The sequence below is a fragment of the Labrus bergylta genome, chromosome 5 (assembly GCF_963930695.1).
Source record: "Labrus bergylta chromosome 5, fLabBer1.1, whole genome shotgun sequence".
Classification (NCBI taxonomy): Eukaryota; Metazoa; Chordata; class Actinopteri; order Labriformes; family Labridae; genus Labrus; species Labrus bergylta.
Window position 1 is genome coordinate 4,116,488 of NC_089199.1, and position 16,806 is coordinate 4,133,293.

General features: G+C 39.0%; 1 protein-coding gene across 2 annotated transcripts in view; it reads left to right on the forward strand.

Annotated features, from left to right (window-relative positions):
* The window catches only part of LOC109993795 (MICOS complex subunit mic25a), a 60,973-nt gene that overhangs the window by 40,561 nt on the left and 3,606 nt on the right, over nucleotides 1-16,806 (forward strand). For both annotated transcript variants that reach the window (XM_020646873.3, XM_020646874.3), the window contains one exon: nucleotides 4,247-4,382. In XM_020646873.3, the coding sequence (XP_020502529.2) occupies nucleotides 4,247-4,382 (136 nt within the window). The remainder of the gene's footprint in view (nucleotides 1-4,246; nucleotides 4,383-16,806) is intronic.

Consider the following 16,806-nt stretch of genomic DNA (forward strand, 5'->3'; position numbering starts at 1 on the left):
AGCGCACTGTGGATTTTATAATCCCCAGGGTAAGAGAGGCCTTAACTCAATGTATTCAGTATGCAGGGACTACAAAATGAAAGTGAAATACCTCGGGAACGATTCAAATGCCCGAACTCACATCATATGCCACCGACCAGAGATGACATAAGTGGAACAATGGCCAACAAGTGCAGACCGACGCACTTAGCATCACTTTACCGATCTGCAGCCAGTTCTAAACGGACAATAAAAAACAAGATCCCATCGTCTTTTTGAAAAGACCTTCTACAATGTCGCCAACCGTATAGGCTTTACATTTATGATCACATCATTTATTAACTGGCAAGTTTCTGATGAATGCTTACTTAGCTGTTTTAAGCCCAAAAATATTCAAATATTTTCCAAGGGAGACAAAAATAATGTAAATCGAGTTTTAGGTTTTCCTCTGTGTATTTACATTATTACAATCAGCTTATAAAAAAACGTTTATAAAAGCAGTTTTAATTTGAAACCATTTCGTTGATCTTTTAAATGTCAAATGATAGTTTGATACTATCAAATAATAAAGTGCTTAGCAGACTGCAGTCTAAAGCACCCCTTTAGACAACCAGGAAATATATGTGGAATCGGGAATCAGTTCAAATCCAGAATTGATTTTTGATTTTCTAGAATCTGAAAACTATGAATAATTATCATCTTAAAATTAAGCTGTTGCTTGACCTCACACTATACATAGAAAAATACAACGAGTATAGGTCATTTTAGTAATTTTAGTCATCACTGTCTGTTCTGTGTCTGTCTTTCTCACTCACTCTGTCTTTGTCTCTGTTTCTGGTTGCATTCACTTTTCTTTTGATGAATATTCTCCCTGCCAGTGATTTATTTAATCCTCCTGCTCTCCCCTCCATTGCACTTCTTGGCATACACACACACACACTCACACACAGTCTACATAATACACATCAGTGCAGAGAAATGTCCTTGTATCGTTTATTTCATACACACATACACACACAGGAAACACACACCCATACAGCCGTGTGCAGAGCTTTTTTCAAAGCATAGTGCACCCACAAATTCAGGTGTGTATTTGTCAGTGACGGCAGGGTCTGCTGAGCTAATTCATATGTGAAGGATGTATGATTCTGCAATTGCTTTGAGGTATGGCATGGAGGTTGTGTGTGCGCGTGCGTGTGTGTGTGTCAGGTGGTCAGCTTGTCAAAATAAATAGGCATGTCCCATCATATTAAATGAAGCCTGGCGTCTCTGTATCTAATCAAACACTAATTCTTTCTGCTCATCTCTATTTATTCTTTATTTTAGTACAGAGGTGTATAAGATAGATATCTTGTAGCTAGTATAAATGGGCTAGTGTCACACAGAGTTACTTTTATTATAATCGTTTCCAAAAAAAAAGCCTGGATGTTGAGTAAAATCTTAATACAAACAGAATGTAACGATTTGTAAAATGTTGAAACTCCGTATTTAATTGAAAATAGCACAAAGATGACACACCACATGTTAAAACTTAAATGTCATTGTTTTGGGAAAAATATATGCACATTTTGAATTTCAAAAAAGTTTAGGACAGGGTTTGATCTTCCATATTGTGGATGCAGCGACATATTGTAATCACAGACACGGGTTTTTGCTAGTGTTGCTGAGCCCAGGCAGTGATGTAACGACCGGGTCAGATTTGGAGTGTGCAGTGCAGACAGAGAGGGGGAGAAGATAAGAGTAGAAGAAATGTTTTATTCTTTTATTTCGTGACTTGTTCATTTTCTTGTATTCAAAGTCCCCCCTTTAGAAAGACCATCAAGGGATAATATTTAGGGGAAAACATGTGAGAAAGTCTGGTGAGATTGAGAAGATTTTTATTTCCAATGATGTGATGATGATTGTCAATTAAAAGAAAAGTATGCATGTGAGAAAGTTGCAGTTTGCTGTTAAACTGTTTAAAAATCAAACTGTAATAATGAATAAAGACTATAGACCCAGAAGTCACACAAAGAGCACAATGTGTTCCTGCAGTCAAACTTTAAGAATTGAATTACTTTTCTTTTTTATAGACTATGATAAACATGAAGAAGTGAGGGTCATGTTGGAGCCTGGGACATTTTTTCTGCAGGTCTAGCAGTGTAGTTCATAGAGCGAGTTACGAGTTAAGAGTTACGAGATATTCATGGCACAATTCTTACAGGAAGGAAAAAAAAAGTCTCCCCATTGACTGTTGTCAACCTTTGCCTCCTTTCTGTTCCCTTTTGCTTCTTTCTGCTTCTAGTGAGCCCAATGTGCACACGAGAGCTTGTACATGAAGCAGTACTCGGAATAATAAGTTGTGTGTTTGTGTGTAGATATGTGTGTGAGCGCGTACATATCCATATCCCAATCCCTCCAGTTACGAGTTCTGTCACAACAGCAGGTAAATTACTACAAGCAACAGAGCACTCAAGGATTACCCTCATGTAGGATTAGCATTCGCTACCTGTACGTGTGTGTGTGAGAGTGTGTGTGTGTGTACATGTGTGCATGTGCGCATGTATTTGTGGATATGATTGTGTGCTTTTGTGTACACACATGTACTGTATGTGTGGGTAAGATAAAAAAAGAAAAGAGAAAGTTTGACTTTGACTCCTAAGCTGCTTTGTCAATGCATAATTCATCTCTCTGCGCAGGCTGCATCTGGAAGCCTTTGAAACTCTCTTTCCTTTTACATTTGAAACTAAAACAATTTATAAGCAATCTTCAATGTTTTTTTTCTTTTAAGGAGGATAAAGTCTCTGAAAAACTTAGTGTCATAGTACAGACATTGTCAGTAGTGCTATAACTGTGGTTTCAAGTGAGTGTAAATTCATGACCAAGTTATTTGAAGTCCTTTATACCTAGTTTTTCTTGTTGTATGTACAAACCTTGAGTTGTAGAAATGTCAGTTTGGCAATCTCAGTTGGAATGAATGACCATTTCTGGAGTTAGTTCCTTAATTCATTTTGCCTTTCTATATTTTTTCAGCAAAATTCATCAGAGACTGAAACTATAGTTTGAAACTGAATCTGCACTAAAGCAAATCAACACGTATTTACACTGCTAATTATCAACATGAGATTAACAAGATTTCAGGGATTTTATGGATTATTTAGCCACCATGGTTTTAGAGAAAATACTCTCACCTTAAATCAGGCATTCTTAGGCACTGGTGGCCTAGTGGTTGGTGCGCACACCCTATGAACGGAGGCTATCGTGCTCCTAGCAGGATGGCAGGTTTGAATCCGACCTGTGACTCCTTTCCTGCATGTCATTCCCCACTCTCTCTCTCTCCCTCCCCCTGATTTCTGACTCTATCCACTGTCCTATCTTTAAATAAAGGTATAAAAAGCCCAAAAATAAACCTTAAAAAAATACAGTAATCAGGCCTTCTTCATTAAGGGGAATTAACTACCAAAGTTATCTGTCTAGACTTGCCCTAAAATGCACAGAATGTGGAGAAGATTTAATTTGTGATCTCTTGCCATTTCCCCATGTTTTACTTCAGTAAAAATATTCTATAGAAATATAAACTGTTAAGTTATCCTGCAGCACAATTTTGAAACGATATATCAACATTAATAATAAAACAATCGTACTCCTTCATTTCAACACCAACCTTTTTCATGCAAGTTTGCCATTTTACTCATTTAATTTGGAAATTAATAAAAACAATATAAAAGCAAATAAATATAAGAAGAAACCTGTCAATTAAACAGCAGTAGACAATGCTAATCAATAGGGATGCCATGGTTGACCATCGCTATCAGATGATATCGACCCTCTTCACACACTGACCCACTGGTAAATAATGTAACATGCACCAATGTCAGTAGCCAATGGTTATCTGTTGTGTCGCATCCATTTAGAGCTGGCAACTGCTGATTCAGCAGGAGGGGACATCATTATCGGAATCAGCTATAGGATTTTTTTGTTATTTTACACATTGGTATCAGTCCTGATCTTTACAATGAGTGCATCTACAATATAATCAATAAGTCATTTTAGTTGATTTTCTTGTTACTGAATAATAATTGCAGTACTAGTGGCAGTAACTATGGCTTGTACAAGGTAAAACACAAATCTATTTTAAGGCTTCGATACAGGAGAGGCTCTGTTAGACTAGGCACTCCTACATGAACTGATGATTGTTAACATAGAGTAACTGAGGAAATTCTCATTTGGCAGTGCTGCATGTTTTTAGTCACGCTGACCCTCCTCTCTACCCTCTATTCCTGCACAGACCTCGGCAGACTGCGTCTGTGTGCACTGAGCTGCAGGTCAAGGTGCTGCAGTGCTACAGAGAAAATCCACAGCAGACCCTGCTCTGCTCCAGCCTGGCCAAGCAGTACATGGTCTGTGTCCAGCAAGCCAAGAAGGTAGGTGAGGGCTGCAAACTCTGTGTGGGTAATTCTTTTTTTGGATGGGATTTCTGAGTAAAAGTTTGTTTGTGTGGGTGTATAAGTGAGTTGTAATACGTGTAAGAGTTTGAATGTTACAGGTAACTCCACACTTCTCTACTCTCAATCGATATCTCACTCCCATTATTTTTTTTTACTTTTCTTGCCTCTTTGCTCACAGCATTCTTTGCCAGAGCACTTGGAGTAGTTCCCTTTCCTTTAAAGACTTTTTTAATTTGCTTCCAGTTTTTGAAGAGGACAGCGGGATAGCAGTTAATTAGTAAGACCTGCAGGAAACTCGACAGTAACAGTGACAGTGGAAATAAAAAGGGGAAGAGACAAATACCCTTTCAATCCTTGAACAAAATCAATCCACTTCTGAGCATTGTAATCTGCATGTTGGTTTCTTTGACACTTCAAATACATAGCTTAATCAATGAGACATGCATATTGAGTGGATTTATAAGTAACCAGGCGTGCTATGTGTTTTGGAACTCTCTGATAGGAAGATTACACCGTTATTAGTGTATTAAAATCAGTTTTAGCGTTCATCTCTTTGAAATGCATTCTGCGTTCTGCTGATGCTTTCCCAAATAGTGTTCAGACCCTAAGCTTATCTACAAAGTGCTTATTTTACCCAATTTCTCCATCAAAAAACAATAATGAATGGGGCAATTTGCACATTATTATCATGACAGAACGCACTGATATGGTTCCAAAGCAGATAAAAGGCACAAATCAACAATTGGTGAATTTGGCAGTTTAAACGGTCGATAACAGCAAAGCAAAGGCTCACAATAAAAGCAATCAGTCTTTTTAAACTGGTTCAAAAGATCCATTTGCCAGTTGGATGGGGCTCTTTGGGGAGAAAACAGTGTATATGTTTATACGTGAGTTGGTTTGTTAGTTGTTATGTGAGCGAGCTTTGTATAATTTGAGACTGTGAGAAAACTGCAGAGAAAAGGCGAGCTAGCAAAGTGTTTAATTCAGGTTCCATCAGGCATATCATTGAAAAGGTAAATGTGAATAAGATTAAGAAGAAGAAAGAGAAAACACAGAAGAGACAGACAGAGAGTAAAAGGGCAAATTAATGCTACACCCATCCCTCTGTGACTGTGTAGACTCCACACCCTGCTCTGTCCTCTGAAGAGAATGTAAAAGTTTGTCACTTGTACCCTGGTGAATAAAGGTGTATTATTTGGCAGATGTTTTTGCTGCATAGCAGACCAAACTATGTGAGTGACTTTGACCAGTATTCTCTCTCTTCTTAAGTTTGATAGGAGAATTCCTACGGAAACTATCTTGATCTGAAACATTTTATCGATGACATCTTCTGAGCCTAACCTTTCTTTATTGGGATAATCCCACTGAGATGAAATCATGTGCTGCTCTTTTGAAGTGGGTTTTGGGTTTTCAGGTTGACCTTTAAGACTTCTGAAGAGTGCTCTCTCACAAGCCAAAACCCCTCTTAAATGTTCTGGGATTTAAGATGGAAGTGTTCATTTTTAAATGTCCTATTAAACTACCTACAGCCAATAATCCATCCTATTTTCTATCTTTTATGTCTTTCTTTTTTCTCTCTATTACCTCTCCATTTTGTGAATCACCTGCTCATCCTTGGATCTTCCACGCTGCTGTCACTGTTGATTCATCTCTTCTCCTCCTGTTCCCATCCTCCATGCTCCTCTCTTCCTTGTATTAAAGACTCTTCCTCCGCCCTTCACGGCACACTTTCTTCACATTACCCAGTGCATTAGGTCTGATCTGCACTGCTAGCTACAAGGCTCTGTTAGCTCTTGGTTGGTTTGGCTAACATGTCAGCTGCCATCCCTTGCATGTTCATTTCCACAGCCTGCTCTCAGACCCACTGCTGTCTTTGTTGAACACACAGATGCAGGAGGCCCTGATCATAGTTTGGAAACAGTCGTATTGGAAACAAAGCAGCACATTTTCTTATCTAGATAGTAAATTCAAGCAATTATATATATTTATGATGTCATTTTAGAGCTGAAACCTCTCTTCTACCTTTACTCATAGCTGTAGCTGCAACATGTATTTACATTTTATACTAAAGTTTGACAATATACTAAAGAGCATCTTTTACACCAGTGGCATGCAAAGGAAAGGGTCATGTTTAGTGCAACAAGAGTAGGCAGATGGGGGTTGTGAAAAGCAGAGGGAAATGAAGGAGCCACAGAGGAATATGAGATGGAGACAGAAGAGTTCTGATCTGGTCCAGACTCTTTCAAACTGTGAGGCGAGGGAGAGCTGAAAGAGGGGGCGCTGAGGGAGACATGTGAGGGAAAGATACTGTGTGAGGTGAAAGGGACAGATGCAGGCCGCTGTTCTGAAAACAATGGGGAGATAATTGTGGTACTTCGGCTTACCTATCAACATGGTCAGTATAGAAATAGCAGCAGCAGTGACTGCAATTCAAATTTCATTTAAGAAACTACGAAAGTTTGAATCCCTCAATGGGCGTCAAAAATGATCATAGATATAAATAAGATCAAATACAAACCACTGATTAGCATGATTACTTTATGTTTCAATGCTCATGCACCTACACATGGGTTGTTTCAGCCTTACATGTGTCATCAAGTTAACTGCGAGCTGATGGCGTTTGTGAAGCCAGAGTACAAGAAACCATCACAGTGTGAACAGCTATGAGAGTGGAAAAGATGCATAAGGAAAACGCAGCAGAATGTAGGCTGATGTGCAACGTATCAACAAAGTTGCTGTTACCACGGAATCATTGACCGCTCTATCCAAGAAGTCACATGTCACCGACACGCATCTCATTCAGAAGTCAGCTGTCAAGACAAGCAGTACTGATGAGCGACACGTCACAGAAAACAAAGCGGGCAACCTTCAACATCCAACGTTTTTTTACAGTAAAATAATGAGGGAACTCTATTGTTGAAATTATCCAATCCCTAACATGAACATACGGTCATGATATACACATGTTTGTGTGACTTACACTTTCAGAGAATCTCATCTCAGATGCCTTCTGAAAATAAATAGTAAGAATCCTACAAAACAGTTCTTCACAATGCAACCTGAAGCCTCCTGAAGCACATGTTTTGGTCTGCACAACCTTTTCCTAACTGCAATAAGAAAGGACTAATTTTGTATTTGGCATACTTTTTGTGTTGTCACTTTGCCAAAATGTGAATAAAAACAGGCAAAAGAAACCCAACTCTCGTTGTAGTAAACAGTATAACTCAGTGAGTAGAAACAGTGTCACGTTTGTCTGAGGGGAAGCAGACCATGTAAGAATCTAGTCCGTTGTTGCTGTCTGAAATATACCTCTTGAAAATGTTGCAATCCAAAAGTTGAGAGACACAAGTAAAACATTTATCCTCCAACAGAGCAAATTGTATTTTTTAAACGTTTGTCCATAAAACCATCAGCCTTGAAGATTTAGTAATATATATTTAGTATATTTAGTTATGCTGGGTGCTAATATGGGTTCTCAAACACTACCTTGGAATGGTTCCCCCTATGACTGAGACTGGGTCAAATAGAGCACAGACAAGAAGAGCTGCCACCGGAGGCTTCCGATCAGTCAGCCTTAATGAAAAGAAATGAGTGGGCAGTCCCAAGACCCCTGTGGACACGCAGGCAGCTGTCCAGTGTTCTTGTCTATAAATGGATCTGACAGAGCCAGCAGCTTGGCAAAGCCGAACGCTTGGACCAAAGTTTTACAAGGAAAAGTTTCAGTATTGCTGCAGGTGGTTAAGGGTCAACAGGGAGCAATATGCACAGCAGATTTAGTCACAAGAGAGAGCTCAGGATCATATTACATTATGAAATATAATCTTCACTAGATACCTGAGGGAAATATTGTGTTAACAGTGAGACTGTTTATAATTGGAGGTTTTACTTTCCCTCTGTGAGAATTATTGTCTGTTTTTTTTTTTTGTTGCAAAACTGGAAAACAAGGTTTATTTATCATGTAGGTCATTATTTCATTTTTTATACATTAAAAATATATTTAAAAACAATATATATATTTAGAAACAAAACTTTGAGGATGTATGTTAGATTAAAGATACCTCTTCTCTGCAGAACTGAAGGACAGCATAAGCGACCAAAAATATTTTTTAAGATGCACTTTGAAAAAGCTTTTTTCTTTTCTTTTTTTTGTATAAGTTCGAAGCGAAATAAAGTTCATGGAGAGAAAAGACAGTAAGTGAGTAAGAAAAGACATAAACGCCACAATAACATGACTGCTCAATAGGCAGCAAAGCTTCTAGCCTACATGGTGAAAACCCCCCAACAGCTTAAAAGCTCTGTTCTTTTGTTATCTCTATGTGCTTGTAAAGATTTTCTAAAGCAAAGCATTCTTCTCTGTGATTAAAGGGAGAATGCTGAAATGAATCTTTGTCTGAAGCTGATACCTTATGGTTCATGCTTTTCATAAATATAGTTATCTTTCTCGCTTTTGTCCCGCTTGACGTTTATCAAATACCATCTGTCAGCCTGAAACTGGTTTTGTTACAGTCTTTATGTACTTTTTAAATTCGCCTGTCACTTTAAGAAGTGTAAGCAAAGATACAGTTTGGGTATGAAAAACAAAGCAGAAGGTGCCTACCGTCTGAGCTCGTGTCAATTAAAAGACTTCTAAGCTACTGCAGACTTAAATGACTTCCCATAAGTTTATTCATGAAGGCTTTACTGTATATAGCTTCCATTCTGTCAGCCTGCCTGTTTGTCAATCAATCTGCCGATGAAACCAGCAACCCGCTTATCTCTCTTTTTCTCCGCCAGAGTCTTGATCTGAACATCACTAACGTATCTATCTCACTTCTTCTGTCTCCCGACTTGAAGTGCACCCAACCCACTATCTACAGTGGCACAGCCTTCCTTATATGTCACTCAAAAGTTCTTTTATGTTTTATGATTTATGCATGCACACACACACATTTTCTCACACATGGCCCTCAGCCATCCATTAAAGACAGTTAGCCTCAGGATGTAGCCTTGCACCTTCTCTCTGCTATCACTTCCGTCTCTCTCTCCTGTAAGAGTCTCTGGTTGGGCCATTGTCATGCGTATGGGACCTTGTGTGTATATGTGTGAGAGTGTTTGTATGTGAGTGTGTGATTGTAGGGATGCAGGGTAAATGTCAGCCCACCAAGGCCTGTGTTACCATGAGGATTTTGTAAGCGTTTGCTCTTTTGGTCCTTGACAGCTTCTCATATATTGTCACTGTCATTGGAGGTTTTTGACATTCTTTGTGAGCATTTAAGCCCATCGGAGAGTTTAACTAGTCCACCTTATACCTCTCATAATCTTGTCTGTCTTTCAACCTTCTACTGAGTCAAACAAAACACAATCGTCCTCAAAGTCACATTCAAGAACAAACGTTTCTCCAACCACCACTTACTGTAAGTGTCACCCCCACCCTTCCTCCACAACACTCCAAGGCCTCAGCCTTCTGCAGAATGCTAATGCTAGTGCTGTGCCATTTAATGCCATTAGCAAGGGTCCAATGACAACTCAGCAACACTTGCTACTGCATCCCACATACTTAGCCCACTTAAATGTGTCGGTCCCCTGAACAGAGTATTTATGTACCCTGAGACATGAGTGTGTGCATGCCCTCTGAGATGCTTGGTTAAGTGCCACTCAGGTCCTGCGTTGATCTCACAAAGCTTATGGGGAACTGCTGAGACCAAAAAAAGGTATGTTGTATTAAAGTATTTGCAGCTATTTAAAGATTTAATCAGAAAGCTGTTGATTCTGTATTATAGCCTTTAAATAGGGCATTAACTGTTTGATACAGATGGCAGTTCTCAACAGGTAAACAGAATACATGGAAGATGTTGATGACCCCAATGGGGGGCTGATGCTTTAAAAAAAATAGAAACACACCCTACTTAATGAAAATAAAAACCAGACAAAACAGATTGAATTGCATATTAAGAATTAGTTCCCTGTGAAATTTCCTCCCTGTACATTTAGTTGTGGAAAGTCTTCAACTATGTTTTTATTTAGGCAACTTGTAGCCTACAAACTGCGCAGGTGTCAACATGGGACTTGATAATAGCTATGTCCCATTAGTTTTTTTCCAGTTTGTCAACAACCTTCAAACTGCTGGATTGTAAAGTTATCAACATATAGATGAAGATATTTGTGTACTTTTCTGTGGGAATGTAAACGAGAAGAAGTTAAGAGTTGTGTTTGTAATGGCAACAAAGAATTCCTCTGTAGTTGCATTAAACTATGCAATTTAGGAAAACTTGAGAATTAAGAACATGTAAAACTTAATCATTACCGACCAGAGAGTTCAGTCTGTCCTAAGACCCAATCTATGAAATCTTCTTGAATCTCCTTCTACATTTTTGAAAAACTATTTTTGCTGAATAGTTGACGTAGATTTAAGTGTATTAATGTTATTGAAATATTTTTGCTTAGTATTGACTTGATGTTGTATTATAACTATAAGAAGCCTCATTTCAGCTACCAAAAAACTTCCCTTCAAATATTATATTGATAAGAACATATGTAAAGTATTTTTTGCTGCAAAACAGGACAACAAAGCAAATACCTAACCGATGATCAAAAGTGTTGCATGCAATGGACAAACTGAACTTGTATTTGAGTTTAAACATCAAACTCAAATTATCGTTGAATTTTGCCTTTTTTGAAACCAACTTCTTACCACCTGTTGTACTCACAATAAAAATTCAGCAACATCCAGTGAACTTCACAGCAATTCACAGTTTAAATTGTTCCATAACCAAAAGTTTGATTTGTAATCATAACATTACCACAATTATGTATAAAAGATCTGAAATTGGTGTCTTTATACAAAATTGCCCCCAAAATATTGCCATTCAAGGCTGTATCCTTTATTGATTTGAACTTAATGAAATGATATGCGGATTGACAAAATACCACAACTTGCCTATGAACTTGTGTTGTGAGTTTGAGTTATATTTTCACACATTCTTTGGACAAAAGGATGAATCAAAGTAGTAACGTATTGTTAAATGATCTCTTTAGATTTATTGTGTTCGTCATGACTCTAGTAAGCTTAAAGGTTACACTTCTGATGGTAAACTGATTGAGAAAAGGGAACACATTATGCACCAGTGGTTGTCTTCATTGTGAGTGGAGTTAGTCCACAACAACATCTTCCTTTTTTGAGATCATCTCAAAAGGATTTTAAAAACACACATATTGAGGTTGTTAATTTGGCAGGCTGTTATAGGGAAAAAAAATAGTAGGAGTTTGGAGTGCATGGATTTACAGATGGATCTGCAGTGTTCAGGTTTTCTCTCTTAATGTCACCTCCATCAGCTGTGCTGTTGGTGTTGTCCTTCTGCTCCCATGTTCAGTTGTTTGTGTGTGTCTGTGAATCTTCTGTATCTGTCTAGCACTTCTCTTCAAAAAAACATTTCAGTTGACATTTCCCACTCCAGTCTCTTTTAACCACACACTAAACAACCTATGTATTTTTCAAAATAGTGTGCCAGTACAATCTTAAGCTCCTTCAGACAACATTCAGTCCTAAGGAAATGTTAAGACCTGCATTCTTCTTGGGGGGGGGGGGGGGGAAAGAACTGAATGGCTTCAGTAATGGCAGACCATTTTACTCCCTATTACCCTGACTTCTGGTCCTATAGCAAATCTTAGATACAATACATCAAGACGTCTTCACACTTACCTGTTTATCCGGGTTAAGAATTTGATTGATAGGAAAAGGAGAAATTCTGCCATTTTAAGCGAAAGAGAGAAAACGAAGGATGAGTCCTGTTGCATGGGATGAAAGAGGAACAGAAGGTGTCTGTCAAAGGGGAAAATGGATGGAGACTGATGAAAGAGAGGAAAAGTCTGGGAGAAAGAGGCTTAAGAATGTCTGTCAGGGAAGAAGGGTTAATAGAAAACTGTAAGCAGAGAGATACAGGAGTGAGTGGATGATGGGCGGAATGGAGAGAGGATAAATAAAGAGAAAAGCAGTCGGTCTGAAAGAGGGAGGGGGGAAAAAACAACAAAATTATTGAGGGAAGAAGAAAGGGGAGAGGAGGAAGGTCTGTCAACCTCTCCTGCTGGAGGAACAAGAGAAGAAAAATCAGATTTTTAAAATAAAATACAAAATAAGAAAATACAAGTTATTGTTTCTGTGTTTGTTGCGTTTGTTTCCAATGTTGTGTTGCTCATTATTCTTTAAGCGCATGCATACACACACACACACACACACACAAACACACACACACACACACACACACACACACACACACACACACACACACACACACACACACACACACAAGACAGTTCACAATCATTAATATCTCCTTTACAGTAAATCTGCATTCCCCCTACATTGATGATACAGTAACTTTGTGGGGCGCCATTTTCCTTCCAATGATCACTATTATTATTCGTGTGACTTATTTCCAGACACAGATATTTTCTGTTCTTACCTTGGCGACACATCATGAAAAGAAATATTGACATATGCCTTTGTTATGAATACCTTATACCCATATATATTTTGCCCACACAAACACACTCCTGTGTGCAAGCTCACATCTTTTCTGTCTCTTTATGTCTCTCTCCTTCCATCCCACCTCTCCTTCACATCCATCATCTCCAAGGCGACCACCCCTTGAACACACAGGCCACATAAAGATGAGCTGTCCCTCCCTCCCTCCCTTCCTCCCATCTTCTCCCAACAGTCCCCCTCCCTTTCTGTCTCCCTCTTACTCTTAAATCTATAGAACAGTCTATCAGAATCCAGCTTAACATCTGATCCATGATGCTACACCCCACTGACCGCCATCTCTGTAACATGTGATCGATTGGTCCTCCTTTAAGCCATCGTGTGTCTTCATTTGGGTACAAAGAAGGTGTTGGGATAAATAAGGACAAAGGCACCCACTCCCTTAAAGGCTGAGGTGCAGCTGTTTGCCCGTAGGCTTAAGCCCCGCCTCAGCTCCACCTGTTTGCAGTCATCATAAGGCTTCATAACGCCTCTACAGAAACCAATGGGTCACTGAGACTACAGCCATGTTTAAACAGTGTATTTACTCTGTGGTAAATACCTGCCCCTGTTGACCTGATAGCATCTATATTTTCTAACTTTCTTGATTTAGTTATTGTGCAGTTCACTTGGCTATACACAAACCGTCTTTATTTGTAAATTCTTTATGGCATTTACATCATTTTCAGCTGTTTGACAATGAAAATATTTTTGGCAAAGCTTTTTCAGTTATTTGAAAGCAGAGCTTTTAAATGTCTTGCTTTTTGTCTTTATGGATATTTAAGGTCAGTGTGCACATTTTCATTAAAAAAAAATCTAAATTAGCTTTAGAAAATGTACATTTTGTGTCGATCCATCTTGGTCAAACCAAAAGATCAACCAACCAACGTACAGACTGACTGATTGAACAAATAGATGTTCCTTTATGTGTAACCAACTAGCTGACTGACGGACTAAGAGGCTCCTTCAACTGACTGCCTGATTAACTGTCTGGCTTTCCTACTGACTGTGTAATCAGTGAAAGTCTGTGTTTATAAAGCAGCTATAGCCTCGGCCACTCTGCAAACGTCTGATTGACAGTCCTGCCTGGCAACTGTCTCGGTTCCTCCAGAGAGAGGCAGAGAACTGAGTGCTGTTAGGACTGAGCAAAGAAGACAGTTATTGATTTTCTTCTTGTGTATTATTTTTGTTTTTCACATAGAAAAGGCAAGTGAGCGAGGCAAGTGTGTTTGTGTATGGGAGTATGTGTACATGTGAGCATCCCCCTATATTTAATACAGATGTATTGAAGGTCTGCTGTCTGTATGTTTGTCATTAGCGTCTGATGGGAGAAGTTTGAACAGACTCAGCGTGTGCACAGTGTTGCTTCTACGCTGCTGCCATTCAAAGTTGATTCCTGGTCAACAAACACAGCATTCAATCTTCTGCTCACTAATTGGATGGAAACTGGTGGAAGAAAGTGGAAGAAAACATGTCTTTGTGTGTCTGTATGTCGTGCTCACTTGTCTGTGAATCACTGCTAGTGTGTGCTTTCAATCTAATCTTTTCTATCTCAGCAAGAGTCAGTGATGATGAACTAGAGTTTTGGTTCCAAATCATGTGAACAGCTGAAGAAGTGTGAAAAGACAAGAAAAAAATCCATTATGGTTATTTTTGGCATCACCATGATATTACTGCCAGATAATGTTCAGCAGTGATATACTGTAGATCAGTAGATTCCAAAGCTTTAAAAATGCAATTAAAAATACATTTTGTGACCGCCATGACAGACACAGAATGTTTATTATTGCCAAGGAAACAGCGGATGCTACATCAAAGACCGCTGCATAAGGAAGTGGAAACTGCTACTGAAAGCTGCCGTACTGTTGCTGTATGTGCTGCTTCGATTTTAAAAAATCATGTCAATTATACTTGGGTGAATCGTCGGTACACATATTCTCTTCTTCTGGTCTGCTTCCCTCGTTCATCTTTACTACGGTCTAGTCGGAGTTCCTTTTCATGGGGGAGGGGTAGCAGAAAAAACCCCAATGATTACCCGCCAGCCTTGACGTCCTCTTTTTGTTATTGTTTTCATTGAGAGTTTTTTTTTTAAAATTTAGAATCCAAAATAAGAAAATTAGAATATGTGTGTCTATCTATCTAAAAAGAAAATTTCCCCCAAGAATCCACAATTTCCGTCTGTCCTTCTGTCTGTCTGCATGTTTTCAGAGTTTGTCCAATCTGTGTTATTAAGTGTCTGTTGTAGAAAAGTTAAGTCCATCAGAGTTATTAAAAAACCTGTTTGGTTATGTTAGTAGTGTAACATGTCGAGCAGCTAATCGAGTCACTTTTGGCAGAATTCACTGTTTAATTGATTTGGTGCCAGACTCCACTGGTCTTGTTACCCAACCCTTACATGGATTCAATACGGGGTCCTGCGGATGCAATCAAGTCATTAGTAGTTAATTTGTCCCTTCACCAGTTTGTCACACTGTTGTACATCTTGTGTATTGGTTATTGCATATACAGTTTTCTTTTTGTATGTTAACCTTTGCTTTAGTTATATTCTCATTTGTTATGAATGATATTTAAATAAATATTGCATGACCTACTTTGAGAAAATAATATTTTGAACACTACATTTCTGTACCTGATATACTGTATGTGCTTTACTAGAGATGATCATCTTTCTGACTTTTCTGCAGAGTAAAGCATTCACCTGACATTAATGAGCTGAGCAAAATATTAGAAGAACCTCTCAGTAAAAAAGAAAGTGAAGTTAAACAAGAGCTCAAACTACCGCCTCGGAAATGATCATAAAGTTTAAAATGCCCCTCTACAACACTTTCAATAGAAAAAACTGAATATTATGACCTCCATGCAGACAGGATACATTCTGTAATATACATTAGATTGAACAAAGCTTGATCGTGGTGTACCTAAAGTACTGTTAACTAATGAAATTCAGTGCAGACTCTGAGCTTGAATATTTGGCTGCCCTCTCCGCCCAAGGTGACATGCATAAAAAGCTTTTTCCGTTCTCTAAATCATCTAAGTGTGGATGGCAGTTGTCCAAAATTGGACCTGGGGCACCAAATTGAACTGTGTGTACTGTGGGAGGTGCTAGGGGTCAGTTTGAAATTCAGGAACTATTTCATACACTATGCATGAGGCACAATGTACCATCACACTGCTGTATCTAAATGTTGCAATGCCCACACACACACACACACACACACACACACACACACACACACACACACACACACACATTCACGCCCCTGCACACCTTAATGCAAGCTTAAACTCCTGCACACACAAACAGAGCTTTTTTCACCTGAAATTCTGTCTTTTCGTGCACATATGCAGATACACACTGCCCCCCTTCATATCACTGGACGTGAGTGGAACAGTAAAGCTAAATCCCCTTGTCACATTTGCAGCTCATCTCCAATTCAATGGCACAGGCCGCGATGCCCTCGGATGCACTTGGCAAGTGAACAGCTAACCTGCCCACCGGCATATCTGTCTGCCAGCCGAGCAACGAGTGGTAGTTAGCATGCCAACTAGCCCACCCGACGGCCCCAAGCTGAAGCTTCAAGAACACTCAGTCGCCCTGTGTCTTTTCAAGGGACTCTGTTTGCATGTAGGTTGACCCTAAAGGTTTTATACTCTGAGTTAATGCTAGACTTTTCTTTTTTTTTGGTTGTTAACATGCCAGCCAAATATGCTACATTTAAAAGCAATAAAATGCACAAAAAAAACCCCAACTAAAAACACTATTGTTAATTCATTATCAGGCAAGAATGAAATTTCTTCAAGGCCGTCTTGGTACTGTTCACCTCTCTGCCCAACGTGCGACTCACTCTCGCAAATCACAATTTACTCCAGCTCGGTGCGCACCGCACAGCAAGCTTCAGAGTT